The sequence below is a fragment of the Oryctolagus cuniculus genome, chromosome 16 (assembly GCF_964237555.1).
Source record: "Oryctolagus cuniculus chromosome 16, mOryCun1.1, whole genome shotgun sequence".
NCBI classification, from domain to species: Eukaryota; Metazoa; Chordata; class Mammalia; order Lagomorpha; family Leporidae; genus Oryctolagus; species Oryctolagus cuniculus.
In genome coordinates this window covers 19,112,506-19,134,874 of record NC_091447.1, presented here as the reverse complement: position 1 = coordinate 19,134,874, position 22,369 = coordinate 19,112,506, and the positions used below count along the sequence as shown (strand labels likewise).

Sequence of the window (22,369 nt, the reverse complement as noted above, 5' to 3'; positions counted from 1 at the left end):
AACTCCTGAATTTATTTTTTAATTGACAAAATTGTATATACTTACCATATATAGCATGTTATTTTGAAATACATGTATAATGTGGATTGACTAAATCAAGCTAGTTAATATGTGCATTACCTCAATTTGTTTCTTTTGAAAACAATCAGAAAATTTCAAGAATATAATTTATCATAGTCATCATATTGTATAATAGGTCTCTCAAAATTACTCCTCTTTATTCATGATTTTCTGTTTTCTATTTGTTTTGTTCTGATAAATTCAAATCTGTTATGAAGAGAGGTAGGTATTAAGTATATTTAGGTTATCAGGCAGAACTCGGTGTTCATATGTAAAACATATGGGGACAGGGGCTTGGGGGCGGGGCGGGCGGGTTGGGGGAGACCTGCTCTTCCACTTCCAGTCCAGCTTTCTGGTAATGCATCCTGGGATGCAGCAGATGATGGTCTAAGTACTTGGGTCCCTGCCACCCATGTGGGACACCAGAATGGAGTTCCTGGCTCCTGACTTTGGCTTGGCTCGGCTCAGCTCCAGCCACTGTAGGCATTAGGGAGTGAACCAGTGGATGGAAAATTGATCTGTCTGTCTCTGTCACTCTGTCTTTCCAAAAAAAAAAAAAAAAAAAAAAAAAGGTAAAATAAAATAAAAGTTAATTGCTCAGTTTAGGTTTGTTTAAACTGTTCTGAACCAGATTTGCAGATGGATTCAGAATGCCCGTGTTCTCAAAGGTTTCTCAAGCCTACGCAGTTGCCAGCAAAGCTGTTACTCTGAGAACAAGGTCTTGTTTCCTTTTCACCCTTTCTCTAAGAATTCATTATTCTGGCCGGCGCCGCGGCTCACTAGGCTAATCCTCCGCCTAGCGGCGCCGGCACACCAGGTTCTAGTCCCGGTCGGGGCGCCGGATTCTGTCCCGGTTGCCCCTCTTCCAGGCCAGCCCTCTGCTGTGGCCAGGGAGTGCAGTGGAGGATGGCCCAGGTGTTTGGGCCCTGCACCCCATGGGAGACCAGGAAAAGCACCTAGCTCCTGGCTCCTGCCATCGGATCAGCGCGGTGCGCCGGCCACAGCGCGCCGGCTGCGGCGGCCATTGGAGGGTGAACCAACGGCAAAGGAAGACCTTTCTCTCTGTCTCTCTCTCTCACTGTCCACTCTGCCTGTCAAAAAAAAAAAAAAAAAAAAAAAAAAAAAGAAGAAGAAGAAGAAGAAGAAGAATTCATTATTCTTTCCATGATGGGAGTTGCAGATAGCCCTCATTTGCCTGACACTTGGTATCTACTGCTCCCTTTTAGCATTTACTTCTGGGTATGCCTCTGTTTTCCTTGATTGTATTCTAGAACTTTTGAGGGTGAAAGCTATGTTTTATATCTTCTATAACCTTACATTTTGGATTTTCTGGAAGAGTCATATTTGAGATATTCTCTTAATACACTACAAACAGTCTTGACTTTTTATTCAAAATATAGGTTTACTCATGCAAACTTTGCATCTGTGTCAAAGTCTAGCCAGCGGCCAAAGGTACTGAATAGACACTTGCCAGTGGGATCCTCTGCATGATTGTGTTATGCTTTAGTGTGCATCATATTCTTTTATTACCTGTGTGTTTTCCTCATCCCTCCCCTCACCTCCATTCATTTTCCCCTACCCCCAAACCCTTGATTTCAAACTCAACTCCTGAGAGCAAGGACTTCCTTGTTTCCAGGGTTGAGACCCTCCCCCCACCGCCCTGACCAAGTATGGATCTCCAGTGGTCAAATTTTGATGTCAACTACAAATAGGAGTGGAAGGGAAGAAGATAGTTGAGCCAGTGGAAGTTTCCTATGACAACCTTTTTTATTTTTTAAAGAGACAGGAAGATTGACTTAGATACTTGGATTAGATACAAGAGTGTTTCTCCACCATGAGGCTGATTGAAATCTAAACAGACTACTAAGAGAAGTGATGGGTGTCTACCATTTCAACTCGTTTTAAATGGTCGGAGTGTTTAGCTCTTCATTTGTTCCTCTAAATAAGTTCAATTTTTCTGATTTTAGGGTCAAGGGAGAGAAACACTAGAGACATCATCAGCAGCAAATGTTAGATAAAGCATTAGAAGCAGCCACAAGAATATAGGCTTGTTAGATTTCATCAATGTTACATGAGAAGATTAATTTTCTAAGCCACTTTTCTCATTTGGAATTTTTTTGCATATTATTTGTACAAAGTAAAACATACCTTGTTTTGTGTATTAATGTAATAAAATAAGGGAAAGTGGATGTATGTGAATTTGAAGACCTCAACTTAAGAAATTTCAAAAACATGAAAGGAATTCAGTGATAATTTGTCTTACTGCCTCACTGCATGGATGGAGGGATTTAGGGCATTATGACTTGCCAGAATGATGTCACTACTTTGTCTTTGACCCTTGGCATCTGGGGTACATCTCTAAGATAGCAGTTATTACATAGAACTGCAGGTGTACATTTTCTTCCCAGGTGCCTCCTGTGTTAGTTTTGTGCTGCTGTAGCAGAATACCTGAGTTTTATTTCCTGCAGTTCCTAGTGGCTGGGAAGTCTTTTTTTTTTTTTTTTTTTTTTTTTTTTTTGACAGGCAGAGTTAGACAGTGAGAGAGAGAGAGAGAGACAGAGAGAAAGGTCTTCCTTCCTTTGGTTCACCCTGCAAATGGCCGCTACGACCGGCGCACTGCACCGATCTGAAGCCAGGAGCCAGGTGCTTCCTCCTGGTCTCCCATGTGGGTGCAGGGCCCAAGCACTTGGGCCATCCTCCACTGCCCTCCTGGGCCACAGCAGAGAGCTGGACTGGAAGAGGAACAACCGGGACAGAACCAGCACCCCGAGCAGAACTAGAACCCGGGTGCCGGCGCCACAGGTGGCGGACTAGCCTAGTGAGCCATGGCGCCAGCCCTGGGAAATCTTAAGACAGAGGGGCTGGCATCTGGCAAAGGTCTGCTTGCTGTGTCATCTCCTTGCAGAAGGCAAAGAGAGGGCAGGAGGGGGCCACACTTGCCCTATTATAAGGAGCCCACTCCAGTAACAGCACGGTCCCCTGTGGTCAAATCACCTGTCATCAGGCCCCATTTCCCAACACTGTTGCACTTAGGATTGAGCTTCCAATACCTCTCTCTCTCTCTCTCTCCCCCCTCTCCCCATCCCTCCATCTCTCTCTCTCCCCCCGTCCCTCATCCCCCTCCACAAAAGTCTGTTTGCTGAGCATCTCTGTGTACCTGACTGATTGGGCATGGGTGAATGATCCAGTTGTCACTGCCCTTATGGAGCTAATGTTCATGTGGTAAGCAAACAGAGGTGTTAAAATAAACAGGTGGTAATAAAATGTTGTGAATACAGTGAAAGCAGGAAAAGGAGATAGTGGTGAGCATAATAGATGGTAATAGATGGTTAAACCTAATGTCAGGGAAACCTCTTAGAGACCTAAATGGAGTGAAGGAACCACATCATGAATGTCAGGGAAGAACCTTCCAGGGAAGAGGAATAGCAGGTGCCAAACATTGAAGTGGTGATGTGCTTGACCTGTTTCAGGAGTGACAAGGAGGTCAAGATGGCTGGAAAGCAGTGCAGCATAGAGAAGATGGTACAAATGAGATGGGCGAGGTAGCCCAGGGCCACATGAATAGAACTTTGGGTCTTCGACTGGAATGATGGGGAGCCTTTGAAGGACTGAAAGTGAAGAATAAACATGTGCTCCATTTACTTATGTTTTAAGAGGACTCTTTTTGTCTGCCCTACAGAGAATAGACTGTAAAGGCAAAAGCAAAGGGGAGAGCAAGTGGGTGGCTGTGGTAGTAATCCAGGCAAGAGGTGGCAGTGGCTCAGACTAGGTAGGTAGTGATAGACAAGGAGATAAGTGGCTGGTTCACAGTGCCTAACTTCTTAGGAGCAGAGACATGTGGTTGAGCCTTCACTCCAGGGCTTTCCCAGTTAATTGTGTTAAATGAATACAACTAATACAGATTTCTTGTCTGTCATATGCTGTGCTGCCATTGAGAGATTTTGCAATGGGTGTTCACAGTGATATAATCACTGGCTATGGTGCACTGTAATACTTACCCTGGGCTATCCTGCTTTTAGTGTTCCTAGATTCAGTGCTAAGCAGCTTATATTTCACAATGGAGGCTAGAATTATTCTAGAGAAGACAATGACTTAGATAACCAAATGGGCAATCGCCCACTTCACAAACTTGGGCCCTTACATTTAAATAGCATTTGAATTTTACTGTGTGTGTTCACATATTCACAGCCACTCTATGAAGAATTTATTAATGCTTTTCCCACTCTGTACCATAAGACTTAAAAGTTAATTTGTTTATAATCACACAGCAGCCAATGGCACATTCCCCCAAACAAAATAAGATCCTTCACTCTTTTTAACATGCTTATAAAACTTATTTAACCAACAACCATCTATTGAATGTATCATGCAATGTGATGGATAACACGAATGCTGCCCATAAACGAGAGACCTCAGTGCTAACCTTGTGGGAGCTTATGTTCTAATGGAAGAATTAGGTAAGAAAACAAAGATTTTAATAGGATGTGATAAGTGGTGTAAAATGACTAAGCACAGGGCATATACAATTACTAAAATATAAAGTAAAATGAATACTTCTCCTAGTTTTCTAGCAGCTACCAGAGTGTAAGAAATGGATATGAGTTAAAATGGCACATTCTTGAGATAAATGTATTTTAAGAGACATAAATATCTGTAGAGAACTCTCTGAAATGCATAGGATATTTCAGAGCTTTAGAGTTCCAGTTTTCTAGATGTTCTTTCCTAATTTCAAAATGGTTTTATATATATGTATATATTTGGATAACTTAGGTTTTAATTCTTTCCATTTAATTCTGGTTGCAATAGGACTAGACTCGACAGTGTTGTACAGTTAACAAAATGTCCATGAAAAGATAGAATTTTATCCCAAGGGATGCCAAAGCTTTAGAATTACCCAGTTTAGTCAGCTTTTACATTGGGATATTGGTTGGGATAAAGTCGGTAATCATTAGCATAGCACTTTGACAGGAGGGAAGAGTAGAAGTTCCATAAGCCTCTGAATTAAAAGATAAATTATTCTTCCTTTTGGGGTCTTCTCTTGCTTAAGTAACTTATTTCTTCTTTTTGAAATATGTGTTTGAACAAGTGAGAAAGTGCACCTGTCAAAAGATTAACCAGCTGAGAACCATTGTCAGCATTAATTTTCCTTTAATAAATGACTCTCTGAAGCTATTTAGCAGTCTGTAATCTAGATACAAAGCTATTGACCTATGATGGATAAAGCTGGATTTGTTTGTAAGCTTTGACTTACATTGTTTACTTAATTTCTCTAGGTCAGAGCAACAGGATTGGGAGAAAGGATAATATGGTTTGAATAAAAATTGCTAAAGAAATTGAGCAAAATAATTGTAAAATGTCAGTGGTTCACCATCTTGGTGAAGTAAATTAGAAACTACCAGAACGACAGTCAGAATGTCCCAATGACGTGTACCAGCTAATTGAAGAGTTTATTGCAGTTGGGTTTTTGTACGTAATCTATTACACATTGTGTCTGAAGACATTGGGAAATAATGTGAATTCACCGTTTTTCAGAGCATCTCAAGGTTTCGTAAGCTGTGGGCACTCGACTCTTCCAAGACAGTTTGGTAACTCAGTTTGGACTTCCTTGTGCTTTGAACAATTGGTTAAAAATAGCACAAACCTTAAAATAGAAAGCTGCTTGATTTGGCAAAAGCAAAATCTTCACAATTTGAATGAAATTAGGGAGTTTTCCACTTGAGGTTTTTAAAAAAATGTGTTAAAACTATATTTCATTGAATAAATGAAATTCAAAAATAAGCCATTACTTGCAGCTGTCTGTTGTCATGGTCAGGTGTTGTAAATAGTACAGATAAGTATGCCTTCTTTATCCTAGCTGTGCTATATAAAATAAGTTGTAAAGACAAAAATTGTACTAATGTAGCCCTCTCACATACTCATCCTTTCTTGTTTTTAAACTAAACTAGAAAATTATGAATTAAGATTTCTCTCTATACTAAAAATCAGCAATAATATTCATGGTTTTATTTCATACTTAATAAAAATTGAGATGAGTGAAACCTTCTCCCCTTTAGGACAAGTTTAGGCCATGTTTTCTGTGCTGAGTTAGAAGTTGTTTCTTGAATCATTTCCATCAATGAGTATGCAGTAAACCTTTGTTAAAAGCCTCTTAGGAGCATTTATCCCTGTGTAGTTTCTTTCATAATATGCATTTTCCCTGTACATTTTGAAGACTCCTCATGTCATGCTGGGATTGTGTGCTGAAATACTTAAGATGCATTGAGAATAATACTATTACTAAATCTGTGTGTCCTTTTTGTTTTGTGATTAACTTACATAGTACATGGACTAAACTATTACAGTGTTGAAGTTTATTTCTTCTTCCTGCTCATATCACTAGGAATGAATTACCCATAAATTGCATAACAAAAAGGAAAAAAATACTGGAAAATGCAATGTGTATGAGAGTAACCAGTCTAATTATGAAGCAGTTTTAGTTCCTTTTAAAAAGGATCTCACCATATAAAATGTCTGTTTATGGGACAATGAGCCAGAGCTCTTTCTTTCTAATATCATCTGTGGATAGTATTCAGATTGTCAGCGAATAAGCCGGAGACCTCAAATCCAGACTTGAACAGTGGACCCCTCTGGCTGCTTCTGTGCTGATCAGGGACTAACTAAACTGTTTTCAATATTTTCTAATACTGAATAGGATGCAAAGGAATAATGAAATTCACATTTCAGATAATTCAATGTACAAAAATTACATCAAGAAATTTGTGGAAAATGGAATTAAAAGATGTTTACTTGAGTACAGAATTTTTTTGAAATCCATATATAGTTTTTTTAAGCATATGCAATTTCCATGAACTTTTTGAAGACCCCTCATAAGATGCCATGACCATGCCACATGCTTAAGATGGGTTGCAAATGAGAGTATGACGAATCAGTGTGTCCCTTTTGGTTTGTGATGCCCCTGCATGGAACATGGTTATTGAAATATTCCCATCAAGTTTATAGTATCTCACACATGCTTGGCATAAATACAGTTTGGAGGCAAGGCAAGATGTTTTTATTTAGTTTTGGGATTTTTCAAATTTCACTGTCTACTTAAATGTTTTTAAAAATTGATTGTCTTTCTTCTCTCTAACCCCAAATGATTCAGGTGTAGGAGCTGCTCGGTCTGGGAACCTCACATTTATGGTAGGAGGAGTCGAAGATGAATTTGCTGCTGCCAAAGAATTGCTGGGGTGCATGGGCTCAAATGTGGTGTACTGTGGAGCTGTTGGGACTGGGCAGGTAACATTTCCACATTAATGACCTTGGCTCCAGGACTCAATAGCTAAAGAGCCTTTCTCTTTCCAGGCTACATTCTTACTCTTTATTGTGTTTCATGTGTGGATTCTTTATTTGCTCAGATTTTCCAAAATTAATTTGGAGTAAATTAGCGTTGCCTCATTCCTTGTGAGCACATTTACTTATTAAAAAAGATATCAAAAGTTTCATCACTGGATCTTGATGGGTCTTCCCAGTGACTACCAAAATCATCCTTAAAACTGCTTCTATTTGAAGTGTTCATGTGGTCTGAGTTGCTGTTATCCTCCATATACTTTTTACTCTGTTTGTAGAACAATCAAGGAGAAATAAACTATGCATTTTAATAATTTTCTTGAAAAACAAATAATTTTTATTTAGAAAATTAGATGACTGACAATACTGAACTCTGAAATGAAACTAATTGTCCCTCTCTTTCCCGACACACACTCATTCCTTTTAATGCTTTTATCCTAGTTTATCTCACTCAAGACTTTGGTATTACCTTAGATTTATTTATTGTCCCAATCCTTGTCCAGTTGATCTCCAAGCTCTATTGATTTTTGCTTCACTGTTGACCATCTTGTCCGTTGCACACGTTACCTGATCCAGTCTTTCTTTCTTAATCTCACACTACGTTTGCTGCTCAGGGGGCGTAATAGGTCTCTGGATGCCAAATCTACCACTTTCCCAACACTGTAACCAAAATGATACTGCATGATCCTAATACTTCCCTATTCTGAATTTTGAAACCTGTTCCTGTCATGTCAAATATTAACCCCACCCTATCTTTCATGGCTCTTAACTAGCTCCCAGTCTTAACTATCAAATCTCACCATTCCTTAAGACATCTGCATATGTGTCAGTTTTCTTACTGTTGCCAGGAACATTCCATGCTCTTAAATATTTAATCCCTCCTACACACGTACCTTTTCTCTGGTCTCCTTTCCTGCTTTTGCCTATGTAAACCCTGTTGTGGCCTCTGAAATGTGTTCCAGGTTCCACTCCTGTCTTCAGTGATCTTGTTTCTCTGAACCTGCTGCTGTTCTATCTTACAGGCTCTGCCTTACATCTTACCACTTCATTCTTTGTTGCCTTTTCATGTAGCTTATTCCTCCCAATTACATTATTTCCCAATTAAATTGTAAATCCCACCCCTTAAACAACAGGCATGCCGCATAGATCAGTATTTTTTAAGATTTATTTATTTACTTGCAAGGCATAGTTACAGAAGAGGGAGAGAGAGAGGGAGAGACAGATAGTGAGGTCTTCCATCTGCTGGTTTACTCCCTAAATGGCCACAAGAGCCAGAGCTGAGCCAGTCAGAAGCTAGGAGCTAGGAGCTTCTTCCAGGTCTCCCATGTGGGTGCAGGGGCCCAAGGACTTAGGCTATCTTCTACTGTTTTCCCAGGCTATCAGCAGGGAGCTGGATTGGAAGTGGTGCAGTTGGGACTCTAATCAGCACCCATATGGGATGCCGGTGCCACAGGCAGATGCTTAATGCACTATGGCACAGCACCAGCCCCGATCAGTACTTTCTTTTTTTTTTTTTTTATTTTTTTTTATTTTTTATTTTTGACAGGCAGAGTGGACAGTGAGAGAGAGAGACAGAGAGAAAGGTCTTCCTTTGCCGTTGGTTCACCCTCCAATGGCCGCCGCGGCCGGCGCGCTGCGGCCGGCGCACCGCGCTGATCCGATGGCAGGAGCCAGGAGCCAGGTGCTTTTCCTGGTCTCCCATGGGGTGCAGGGCCCAAGCACCTGGGCCATCCTCCACTGCACTCCCTGGCCACAGCAGAGAGCTGGCCTGGAAGAGGGGCAACCGGGACAGAATCCGGCGCCCCGACCGGGACTAGAACCCGGTGTGCCGGCGCCGCTAGGCGGAGGATTAGCCTAGTGAGCCGCGGCGCCGGCTTCGATCAGTACTTTCAATATGCTGATCACATAATAGGAGGTCAGGCACCACTGTGGGTTTATTACCTGGTAGAAGAGACCCCGAATATGCTTTGAGATAGAGAGCACTCTTGGGCTCAGTGGGAGGCATGATTGTCCACTCAAGAGAATCAACAGTTGAATGTCATTTCTTTTGGAAAGAATAGAATGGGGCAAAGAAAGACTTCCTGTAAGTTATAAATTGAAAATAAGGATACTTACTATGTGCTTAATTTATTTTCAGGCTGCAAAGATCTGCAACAACATGCTGTTAGCTATTAGTATGATTGGCACTGCTGAAGCTATGAATCTTGGAATCAGGTTTGTTAAGTAGTACATTTTCATATACTAACAATTTTTATTGACTTTCTTGCTTGATTTTCTAATGTTAAAAAATGAGAGTACAAATGAATTGATCCAGGGACATTGTGAAAGTTCATTATTGAACTTTAATAGACTTTGCTTATTGGATGAGCAATAGGTCCCTAGAGAGCATGAATACTCTGTCATAGCCATAAATGCAATTGCACTGAGCATTTGAAGTTATATTATCTTTTTTATATGAGAGCTCCATTTCTCCTATTATGTTGAAATGCAAGAAACACTTTCACTATAAAACTTAAACATGCTTTGACAGTGTTGAGACAAATCTATATAAAACAGAGTGTTAATGTGTAGTGAATGCAAGGGTTATACTACTATGTGAATAGTTTTATGTATCTATTTTAAATACAGTCCCCAAACTCTTCACTAAAAGGGTTCTCAAGTAGTTCTTTCTCGGAATAAACTAGATAGCGTTCATAAAGCTGCAGTACATATGCCTAACTTTTGTCTTAGCTTGCCTGTGGTTCAGTTATTTTGCATTAGGATATATCTTTCTATTAAACTGTCATTGATACTTTGCTTAAAATGATACTTTGCCTAAGGTTAATGTCTTAATTTTAGCCTTTAATCTCTTGGGTTAGGAATGCTATATATGATTAATCACCTAATTAATTTTTGAATATCTTATATTTCATGAATATGATAAATATACATTTCCTACTTTATAAAATGCTTAATGAGCAGGATGTTTCATTGAGATATTTTTTCACATTCTCCAAGGCTGCTTACCAGTATGTCACGAGGCAAAGTGGTGTTTCATACCACAGCTTTTGATAAAAGCAATAAAAAGAGCTGCAGTGCTTGAGATATTTTTTAAAACATGGTAATGGATTCACATTTCCTCTTAATTACCATATCAAGATGCTGTTGTTTTATTGAATTGCCCTTGTCTCAGATGTTAAACTATCTTGACCTATTAAGTTGTCATGTTGTAATTGAGATAAAAGAGGAATTTGCTTTGCATCAGCGCTAATTGGTTTATCAATATCCTGTACCATTTACATTTTAAAATTGAATGTCTATAAGATGGTAAGGCATATCTGTACAAAGCCTCCATAAAACTGTAGGTATAGGGAGCTCTTAAGAGTGTCATGTGTATTCACTGTTCAGAGGATATGGTGGCCAGTTTTAGACTACGGGTCACTTAGAATTGAAAAACTGGTTACTAGCAACTTGCTTTCATGTCTACTCTCTAGAGTAATTTTATGGAAGAGGAAAATGTACGAAATTAATTGGTATGGACAACTGGGTTAGTATGCACGTGCATCTGTCTAACTTTATTTTCACTTTTCTGCATATCAATGAAGGCATCATAAAAAGTGAAAGCCTGGGTGAATCTAGGTTATAGCACACTATATGAGGTCCCAGCCTGGTCTTTGTTGTGTGTTCTATACTCTGCTCCTTGCCTGAGCATCCCTGGATCATGGAGTTCTTTAGGTCTCGTGATGTATGTTCTGACACTCTGTCAATAATTTTCCTGTCAAAACTCTTTATTGGATGATCATCTGCCCTTCTAAAGTGAAGTTTTGTTTAGGGTTGGTGCTGTGGAAGTTCTGCTCAAAACACCAGCTAATAAAGAATAGTGCGAAAATCGGCTGAATAAAATGTACATGATGAAATGAAAACTGTTGGCTCTTATAATGGGTTTGTTTTCAAGGAAAAATGAAAGTGATAAATTTCAGATAGAGGCATCAAATAGTTTTTGGCCTTGATTGCATATAATAAAAGTAATATTTGGAAACAGAAACTTTTTAATGTTAAATTTTCCCCAAACTACCTAAGTATTGAGATATATATATATATACATATATATATTATAAATATATATGAAATATCTTGAAAGTCTGAACATATGGCAGAAACTCATTAGTTTTATCTATTAAAATAATTTACTACTTTCTAGTATTTCAGATTGTATTAATAAATTGCTTATTTCCATAACATTAGGATTTTACCACTTCATCTTACAAAGATTCTGCATGGTTTGAAGGCCCTAAAAATGAGGGCTTTTGCTATTGTCTTTCCTCCATGGTTTACAGAGGTGGTTTAAAATGACAGGATTGTTCTCTAATAGAGTAGAGAGAGCAGCCACGATTTATTGAGCTTTGCAAGGTGAAAGAGAAAATTGGCATCAGCAAGCATAAATTCCCAAGTAGTAAATTCCCACAAAGTGGTATACCATCAAAGTGGTTCAGCCGCATTTATATTCTGTTCACTCTGAAGTGAAATTTTTTAAGAGTATTAATGTCAACATTTACAAATTGAGTTACCTATTCCTATGAAGTGATCATTTCTGATTAATTTCATTCTCATAAGTCAGTGTTTTTTCTAGTACACTGTTTCCTTCCTTTTTCCCCTTTAAATAGAAGAATAAAATCTTACAGTTTAAAGTTCTTATTGATGTTTTGTTCTTTTACAGTGAATCTTTATGTGTGTTAGTGAAAATTTAAAATGTTATAAAAAAGTAAACAGTAAAAAATATTGGTATGTAATATCGTTTGAGAGTCTTTTCCATTAGACTGTTCTGCTTTCTAATTGGGTTCCTCATGAGGACTCAGAGGCTCAGTTTTATGGCCTTGAAATTGCCCTTCTTGCATTAGAGGGGTTTTTGTTGTCTGCATCACATGGAAACAACATTGATAATGTGAATTTCCCTGTTAGTTTTGCTCCACTGTGCATTGAGCTTTTTTTTTTTTTTTTTTTTTTTTTTTTTAATGTTGGTGGTAGTTGTAGCAAGTAATGTGAATTACCAGTCAGTGCCCAAGCCCCGGGTACCCCCAGCAACCTCCACGTTGACTTCTTCCACCAGAATACGCTTGAGGCCAGCGCCGCGGCTCACTTGGCTAATCTTCCGCCTGTGGCGCCCGGCACCCCAGGTTCTAGTCCCAGTTGGGGCACCGGATTCCGTCCCGGTTGCTCCTCTTCCAGTCCAGCTCTCTGCAGTGGCCCAGAAAGGCAGTGGAGGATGGCCCAAGTGCTTGGGCTCTGCACCCGCATGGGAGACCAGGAGGAAGCACCTGGCTCCTGGCTTCAGATTGGCTGCAGCGCGCCGGCCGTAGCGGCCATTTGAAGGATGAACCAACGGAAAATGAAGACCTTTCCCTCTGTCTCTCTCTCACTGTCTAACTCTGCCTGCCAAAACAACAAAAACAAAAAACAGAATGCGCTTGAAACGCCTAGACTTTTGTAGGCTGCTTGAGATGAGAGCTTCCCCCCAAAAGAAGCTGCAGTTTCTTGGTCACTGTCCGTAAATACTGCCTTTTCACGTGTGTGATGACTGAGCTTCTTCATTGTACCCCTCTGTAATACACCAGATAACAGAAGGTTACAGTTAGAACAGTTGGACCAAATTTCCTAATAAATGGATAAAATGCCATCATATTGGCTGGTTGACTGTAAAGTTCACCACCTGACATGGTTAGAATTTGGGGACTGCCTAAGTCTGCATCCCAGCTGTGCCGCTGCAGCTTTCCTTATTTATAAAATGACAGAATAATAGTACCTGTCCACTGGGTTACTGCAAAGATGAAATTAGATAATCTGTGTAGATCTTATAAACACTTAATGCATGTAGTTGGTCCTCAATATGTGATAATTATTGATACTTGTGGTTGTGGAAGGATGCTTGGTATTTGAACTGAATTGTGCTTTATTGTTTTTTCTTCATAGCACTTCCCATTAGCTGGTGTTTTACATTTATTTGTTTGTTGCTGGTCTTCTCATCTAGAATATCAGCTTTATGATAGGAAATGGCTTTGTGTGCTGATTGTTGTATCTTAAGAACAGCCTTCGTAGGCAGTAAGCACTCAGTGGAGGTCTGTTTGAGCAAATGTGGAGGGGAGGAGTGCAGAGTGAGTGGAAGGGAGGGGGCACTTCTGCCTCAGGCACAAGTAATCTAGATGTGTCTTTTTTTTTTTTTTTTTTTTTTTTTTTTTTTTTAAGATTTGTTTATTTATTTTAAATGTAGAGTGACAGAGAGAGAGAGATTCCACCTGCTGGAAACATCCTCAATAGCAGGGCCAAAGCCAGGAGCCAAGAACTCCATCCGGGTCTCTCCTGTAGGTGACAGGAACCCTAGTTCAGCCGTAATCTGCAGCCTCCCAGGCATAGTAACAGGGAACTGACTTGGAAGCATAGAGTAGTCAGGGCACAAACCCAGGCACTCCAATATGGAAAACAGGTGTCTTGAGCAGCGACTGAGGCAATCATTGTCTCCTGGTGGGCAGCCACAGCCTGCTCTTAGCTTCTTTATTTTTGTATTCTTGGCTCCCTGCAGAATGCCTGTTTGTGGCAGATGTGAGTAAGTATTGGTGAGTAAGTGAATGATTGATTACAAGTGACTCATTGTTAGATATTTCATTGCCAGATCTGTTCCTGTGATCCAAACATCACAGTTTGGTGACATAATTTGTACTGTTCTTGTATAAAACCAAAGAGTAGATACTTAAAGATGATAAAATCAACAAACTTTATTGGTCTTGAAAACCTTGGTTAGTTATAAAAGCAAATTTTTGGTTTGTCTTCATGTTTTTTAATGTTTTTTTTAATGCCTCATCTTTAGTTCATCCAAAAGTTCATTTAAAATTCTTATGTTTTAGAGGTGAGTAGATTTGACACAGTGACGTTTATTTGAGTTGCATTATATATGCGGTCAGAGCAATGAATTCATTCTCTGTTTATATCAGAGAACATTCCAGCAATTGTAAAGCCACATGCATGCATGCACACACTCTCGAACCACATCCAATGGCAAGTTATTATGGGGACTGACAGATTGTCATCTTTTTGATGGCTTGAGCTGCATATCTCCTGAACAGCCATGGGGCTCTTATGCAGGAAGTATCATATGCTCCCAGCCAATTTACAGGGAACAGCAATAACATTTTATCATGCTTGAGAGCCCAGTAGCTGCTTCCTATTAAACTTGCCCTTTCAGATACCTGTCTTGGATTAATTTGTTGATTTCAAATGGAAACTCAGTCTTCTCCAGTGAAGCATGACGTTCTAGGATAGACTCTGAATGACAATTACTGTGTATTCTAGCTGGTTTCAGACCGTTACAAGCTTTGGGCACAGTGGAAGACAGAGGACTTCAGTAACTGATTTTAATATCATGTCTAATTTTAACTGTCAGTTATGTATGTGCCAGGGAGAGAATCCTTAGAAAGATGAAATGCAAAACACTTCTAACTTGCTCTTTTTAATGATATACTTTGCTGCAGAGGAGGGGCACAGGGAAGAAAATGGGGGAGGGAGTAGCCGTCCCCGTGAGGGGGTCAGCCCCGCAGGAAGCCTTGGATTGGTAGTGAGCAGGAACGGGAACTACTGCCACGTGATTTTTGTGTGTGCCCCTCAGGATGCTTCTGAATAGTAATGTATTCACTAAGGAAGGTTTCCATAAGTCAGTGCCAGGGTTTTTCCTTGAACATGTGAGAAAAATATAGGGTCTTACAAAGGTAGGATAATAAGCTTTACTCACCATTTGGGGAGCATTGTGGGCAAAGTGTGTGTTTCCGCAGTGGGGAAGGTTCTTGGGAAGTACTGCAGAGTGTGACCTGGTGGGTTCAAAGTCAGGGGCAGCTCTGCTGCCTTGGAGGTGATCAGCCACCTTGAACTCTCAGTTAGGAAGCCCCTCCGTTGTACTTGAGATAGAGAGGCAAAGAGGTATTTGGGGGCCTGTGACAGTATTCCTGTCTCATTATAGTGCATCAGACATAGACATTCTTGACCTTGTACTTACTTAGAGGGCATGCTTGCACTTACAGCAGATTAACTCATTGTTAATTTGTGACTTTGCTTTTCACAGTTATACCCTACACACACTGATGTTATCCTTCCTTAGTTGTATGCCACACATATTGATAGCCTGGTTTTAGTTACAAGGGAGAAAAAATGCACCAGTAGCCAACTACATAGGCAACAAGCTTATATCTTATAAAAGATGAATGGAACTGTTGGGCTTCTCTCTGGCAGTCTACAGCTGACCAGGATGTACGGTAGCTGACTTAGAGGGAATCTTTCATATCTGTTGTAATCCTTGGGAGAACCCCATCATTGGAACATGGGTCAGCATAGGAATTCAGATACATGATATGCCACACGGCATTCCATGAACCTCTTGAAAGCCTGAGCAGTTGCTTTACATGGAAGTTCCATACATATCCTAGTCAGTAGCTTCAGCCCCTCACTAGTACCGAGAAAATATTTCACTGGCCTTGACCTTCAGATTATGAAATGAACATGTATCTCAAACATGCAAAATGATCAAGGGCTTAACATGTCCAAATGCACAGGTTGTTTTAAATTTGTGTAAGAGTCTCTTTCAGTCTTTTTTTTTTTTTTTCATTGTTTAGGATAGGTTGGTTTTAAGAAAAAGCAGAAAGCTTTTATGACAGTTGTTTTCTTTTTTTTTTTTTTGACAGGCAGAATGGATAGTGAGAGAGAGAGACAGAGAGAGAAAGGTCTTCCTTTGCCGTTGGTTCACCCTCCAATGGCCGCCGCTGCAGCCGGCGCACCGCGCTGATCCGATGGCAGGAGCCAGGAGCCAGGTGCTTTTCCTGGTCTCCCATGGGGTGCAGGGCCCAAGCACCTGGGCCATCCTCCACTGCACTCCCGGGCCAGAGCAGAGAGCTGGCCTGGAAGAGGGGCAACCGGGACAGAATCCGGCGCCCCAACCGGGACTAGAACCCGGTGTGCCGGCGCCGCAAGGTGGAGGATTAGCCTATTGAGCCACGGCGCTGGCTCGACAGTTGTTTTCTAATGACCCTTTGCATAAAAGAAATCAATAAATTGCTGGGTTTTGGGTCAAGTTTTATTTGAAACTTAAAAAAAAAACTTTGTTTTATTTGAAATTTCAAATAAAACAAAGTTTTATTTGAAACTTGATTCAGTGAAACAACAAAACTGTGCTTCCCAAACTGCATTAAGATCCTTAGAAGCAAAGTCCTAGGGCATTTTGATGCTGTTTTTTCTAGGGTCCTCATTGAACAGCCGTTTGTGCCATCAGCCCAGTGATGGAACAAATGATGTTTCTGCTTGGGCAGGCTTTGTTTTATCAGGATCAGTGAGCTTATCAGCAGCTGACCCAGAACTATAATGCATGTCTCTGAGTAGATAGCATATGTCACAGCTCTGGGCAGACTCGCTTCATAAGCAGGATTGTCTAATGACGATTTACTAAATAAGGAAAAGTTTGCAACAAGACATGTCTTCTAACAGTAGCTTCTCTGAAGCTCATGACTCCTCTTTTGCATTTGTTCTCATAAAAGCTAAAGGAATAAACACCCACATAAATACATCCACATAAACTCCCATGATGTATCGTCTGTCATTCAGTATTTCTTTCTGAAATATATCATTTGTTTGAAAAGAATGAAATGTAGATGATCATATTGGCTTAAGGTTCTTACGTGACACATAAATGTAGTAATATCCAAATACAAGAAACCTCAGAGTGTGATAAAACAACATTTTGATGCAATTTTGTACTGTTTCTTCTGAATGGTAGGATTGTGCAGAAAGCCTTCCCTAAATGCAAAATGTACTAGCTCAGAAATGATCTGGTTTAATCAGTAGTTTTTAATACCTTATAATTCAAAATTGGATTCTTCACCTTCATATCAATCTGCTTTGATTTCAGAAAGCGTGTAAGTGGAGAAAGAAGATAGAGCACCCGTGCACATAAATCAGTCACGCATGACTTGTACATTTTGACATTTAACTCTTCTTTTCTTTGACCTTTGACAGGTTAGGGCTTGACCCAAAACTGTTGGCTAAAATCTTAAATATGAGCTCAGGACGGTGTTGGTCAAGTGACACTTACAATCCTGTACCTGGGGTGATGGATGGTGTTCCCTCTGCTAATAACTATCAGGGTGGATTCGGAACGACGCTCATGGCTAAGGTATGGTAAATGCAGAGGATGACAGAGAGAGAGGGGGACAATGTTTAATGATCTTATCTCTCTCTCTCTTTGTCTCTTTTTCTTTCTCTCTCTCCCCACTTTCTCCCTCCCACTCCCTCTCTCCCTCTCCTTCTCCCCTCCCTCCCCTCCTTAACAAAGCATATCTCTGTCCTACAAACCAAAATTAGTAGAGTAGTGATTAACTTTCTTGCAGGGAGTCAATAGAAACTTAGCTTAAAATTAAAATAAAACTTTAACATTGCTTACCTTGCTCATTTTTATTCCTGTCCTGGATGAGAAGGACAGATGAACAGCTTTCGTTCATGCTCAGGTTTGTTTATACTATGAGCTGATAAAGTGTTATTCTTCATCATGAATTTATATCACGTTAGCAACTCCTTAGAATGAGAGCAGTAAGGATTTTCTAAGTGTTTATAATTTATTGGCACTGCACGTCCACATCCCTAAGGAAGAGATCTTTCTCATGATACGAGGTTTCTTGATGCATCTTCCTGCTTTAAGAATCTGTGTAGATTTATCTATAAATTAGTTGTCATTTGGAAAGCGAATTGTTGCCTCCTTTCATTTATGATCTCAGCTTCATGCTGTGATCTCCACCATAGAAAGCACATTCTAAACCAGCAGCTTTCGGATTTCTGCGTAGAGCTTATTCCCCCACCACTGACTTTTTTCTGATTATAAAAGTAAAAATATGTCTGAGGATGCTCTCAAAAGTTCATGGAAAAATGAGATCAAAGTTGTTTATTTTGGTGCAAAAGTATTTTTGTAATCTCTGCCTGTTTTTAAGAATAGGCATTTCATGGCCAGCGCCGCGGTTCAATAGGCTAATCCTCTGCCTGTGGCGCCAGCACACCAGATTCTAGTCCTGGTCGGGGCGCCGGATTCTGTCCCGGTTGCCCCTCTTCCAGGCCAGCTCTCTGCTGTGGCCAGGGAGTGCAGTGGAGGATGGCCCAAGTGCTTGAGCCCTGCACCCCATGGGAGACCAGGAGGAAGCACCTGGCTCCTGGCTTCGGATCAGTGCGGTGCGCTGGCCACAATGCGCTGACTGCAGCGGCCATTGGAGGGTGAACCAACGGTAAAGGAAGACCTTTCTCTCTCTCTCTCACTGTCCACTCTGCCTGTCAAAAAAAAAAAAAAAAAAAAAAAGGCATTTCATGACCTTTTTGAGGACCCCTCACCCAGAAAGCACGTGTGGTTGCTCTCCCTCTTGCCCCATGACGGTCACCTGTCCTTCCTGAGCGCATCCACCTCCTCCCTCCCGCACTGCTGGCACTGCGGCTGCGCTCCTGTAGATGACACTGCAGCCTCCTCCGCTGGTCTCCTTGCCTTTCATCCTGGTGCTCTGCAATTTGGTTTCCCCACCTTAGCAAGAGTGGCTTTCTTAAGTGTGCAATCCTGGTCATGTCTCTTCTCCTCGTAAGTCCCTTTAGTCGGTTCCCGGTACCTGTGGATGAAGTACCTTGTCTTACAAGACCTTTGTGTGCCTCACCTGACTCATTTGGGCTTTCTCCCTCCTCTCTCTGCTTCAGCCGCACTAAACTCATCTCTGCCTCTGCTTCCCTCTCACTTGTAAATTTTTGCATTTGCCATTCCCACTGCCAGGTCATTCTTCCTTGGCTGCTCTCCCCATGTGTTTACCTGGCTGACACCTGCTCACCTTTCATACGTGTGTTTAGCGGCCTCTTCCTCTGGAAGTTCTTACCTGCACGCCAGACTGGGCCTGCCTGGCTCCTGTGGGTGTGCATCTATACAATTATGTGAATACCTGTCTCATTGTCTTTCTGCCTCAATGGCTGAGTTTGACTGGGCTACGACTGGGCTACGACTATCCATCATTGTAGCCCAGATTCCTGCGTATTATCAGCATGCTGTAATTATTTATTGGATAATAATGTTTGGAGTTATATTTCCTAATTTCAGTTTTGTTTCCCATCATATTTCATTTAAGAAAATATTTTTTTTTTATTTTTATGTGAGCCTTGCATTTCCCCACTGATCTGAAAGCATTGCCTTCTGTAATCCTGCCTGTATAGTAACTCCAAAAGCAAAATGCAGATAGGTCTTGTGAAGGGTGGGGCTGTAGGAGGCCCTCAGAAATCAGGGTTTCTGGCTCGGGAAGTTTGCTGGGATGTGAACACACAGGAATATACATTATGTAATTACCACAGTGCTTGTAAATGTATTCCTTCAGATTTCATTTTTCTTTCTCGAAACCAGAGGGTTAGGAACCCTAGTTCCCAAGTGAGCCTTTCCTCCCAGTCTCAATGTGCTCCCTCCTGCCCTTGTTTGATTTAGGACCTGGGATTGGCGCAAGACTCTGCCACCAGCACAAAGAGCCCAATCCTTCTGGGTAGTCTTGCCCATCAGATCTACAGGGTGATGTGTGCAAAGGGCTACGCCAAGAAAGACTTCTCGGCTGTGTTCCAGTTTCTGCGGGAGGAGGAGTCCTTCTGAGGGTGCCCCTTGGCTGTGGACACTTGTTGGGAACCACACTCTGCCTTGGAGCCTCCTCCTAGCCAACCCCACAAGTACATAGGTTTAATCAAAGGTCACCTGGCTGCTCTTGATTGTCTAGGTCACAGAAATCCCTCAAATTTTTCATCCATTTTTAACGACTTAGTCTTTTTGTCTGTTTAGCAAGCACCTATTATATGAACTCTTTTCTTTGGCAAGCCACTGACGGCCTCTGCTTGCTGGCGGAGTTGACCTTTTTCAAGTTTGATCCCTGAACATCTTCAATGACATCATCCAATACTTCGATCAGATATTTTACTCCACTTCGCAAGTAAGACTGAATGTCGTGTCAACGGAACGGAACACATCTTACAGGAGAGAAAAGAAATGCGTGTGAAGAGAGAAGTTAGGAAAAAGGGGCACAGCGAATGACTACCTGTGGTCCCCCAGGATGTCTGTCCGGTGAAGCAGGTGGTAGTGGTCTTGCATTTATTTCCCAGGGAATTGATAAAGACAGAGAATTTGTTGCTGCATGTTTTATAATTTGAACTCGGTTACAGTATTCTTAGTGTATCTTCCTTGTTACAATTCTCAGTACTCAGCAGACTTGTTTTATATGTTTTGCTTCCTTACACATTCTTCCTACATATTTTTGGACTTGAAAACAAAGACATCTTTAGATGTGTTCCAGAGCCAATGATGATACTTGCTTTAGATAATTATTACATTATTCTAAATATAACCATATTATTTTGAATTCAAATAAATTTCTATACTGATAATATTTTCTTGGAATTTCTGTTTCTTCCTAGCCATTTATAGAACGAACAAGTGATGTGTGTGACAAACAGGTGTTACAGACCAGTGGGAAAGTAGGGAGGCCAAAGAGCACAGATCTCAGTGTTGGCCTGTGGCAACCCAGCACCTTGCTGTCCCCCTACCTCGAATCCTTAATGTGTGTTTTTTGAATCTCATATCAGTTGCAGGTGCTGTAGGAATTCAGTCTGCAGTAGTGTAGCGTGCCCCAGTGTTGCCACTTTTCCACCTCAGCCCTAGAAACAGTGCAGGTGACAGACCTGGTATGGGCAGAGGTACCACTGCTGCCATCATCATTTTCCTGGCGATGAGCGAGGCAGACAGAACTCCTGCCCTATAGAGCATCCCTTCTGATGGCTGCTGATGTGATGTGCGAGTGAGAGAAGGGTGTGATAGGCAAGGAATAAATACTTAGAGCAAACGCGGGTAATAATAAGGACTAACAAGAAAAATAAAGCAAGATAAGGGTGTTTGATGAGATTCTCTCTGAGAAGGTAGCATCTCAGCAGACAAGAAAGAAGAGAGCAAGCCATACAGCTGTCTGAGAAGGGAACATTGCGGGCGTGGGGAACAGAGCAGAGACACTGGGGTGGGATAATGCTGAATATGAGAGGTGGTGGTGGGGCCTTCAGCCAAGTGGTCCAGCACAGGGAAGCCACATCACGTAGAGTCTCGTGAACTGTTACTCGGAACGAAATGGGCAGGGGAGAGCACTCAGCCCAGTAGGTAAGCCACTTTGGAGTACCTGACTTCAATTCCCAACTCCAGGCTCCCATTGCAGCATAGATGTAGACCCAGTGATAGCTCAAGTAACTGATTCTCTGCCTTCCTTCTGGGAGACTAGGTTGAGTTCTTGGCTCTTTGTTTCAGCCTGGTTCAGCCTTGGATATTGTGGCCATTTGAGGAGTGAAATAGCAGATACAAGCTTTCTTTGTCTCTGTGTCTCATCAGGTCACCCATGTGGGTGACAGTGACCCAAGTACTTGAGCAAGCATCAATTGCTTCTCAGGCACATTAGCAGGGAGCTGGATCAGAAGTGGAGCAGCCAGGACTTGAACCGGCTCTCCCAGACATCACAAGTGGTGACTTAACCGATTGTGTCACAGTGCCTGCCTTGGGCAAGCGCTTTTCAGGCCTTTGCTTGGTTCATGTTTGTACTGTCCTCCTGGCCAAAGCAAGTCCCATAGCCAAGGTCAGAGTCAGCATAAGAGGAGGCTACATTATGTGCAGGCCCAAAGAGGGGCACTGGGGTGGCCACTTTTGCAAGCCATCTGACACAGCCAGCTTGTGAAGGGTTTTGTTGAGAAGGATAATGTGACCTGGCCTTCTTTTTAAATGTTCAGACTGGGTGCTGTGTGGTGAATAGACCAGAGGAAAGGGGGGAACAAGGGGACAAGTTCAGGGGTGAACGTGATAACCCAGAGGATGGGCAATATCTGGCACCAGACTCTTCTAACTGAGGAGGACGCAAGGTGGTCAGATTCTACACATACAAGAACCACTAACTGA

General features: G+C 41.4%; 1 protein-coding gene across 2 annotated transcripts in view; it reads left to right on the top strand.

The window, feature by feature from the left end:
• Positions 1-20,828, top strand: part of HIBADH (3-hydroxyisobutyrate dehydrogenase) — a 134,002-nt gene extending 113,174 nt beyond the window's left edge. For both annotated transcript variants that reach the window (XM_002713730.5, XM_070059685.1), the window contains 4 exons: positions 7,205-7,338; positions 9,527-9,603; positions 17,413-17,569; positions 19,886-20,828. In XM_002713730.5, the coding sequence (XP_002713776.1) occupies positions 7,205-7,338; positions 9,527-9,603; positions 17,413-17,569; positions 19,886-20,044 (527 nt within the window). In that variant the 3' untranslated portion in view covers positions 20,045-20,828. The remainder of the gene's footprint in view (positions 1-7,204; positions 7,339-9,526; positions 9,604-17,412; positions 17,570-19,885) is intronic.
• The last annotated feature ends 1,541 nt before the right edge of the window (positions 20,829-22,369 follow it).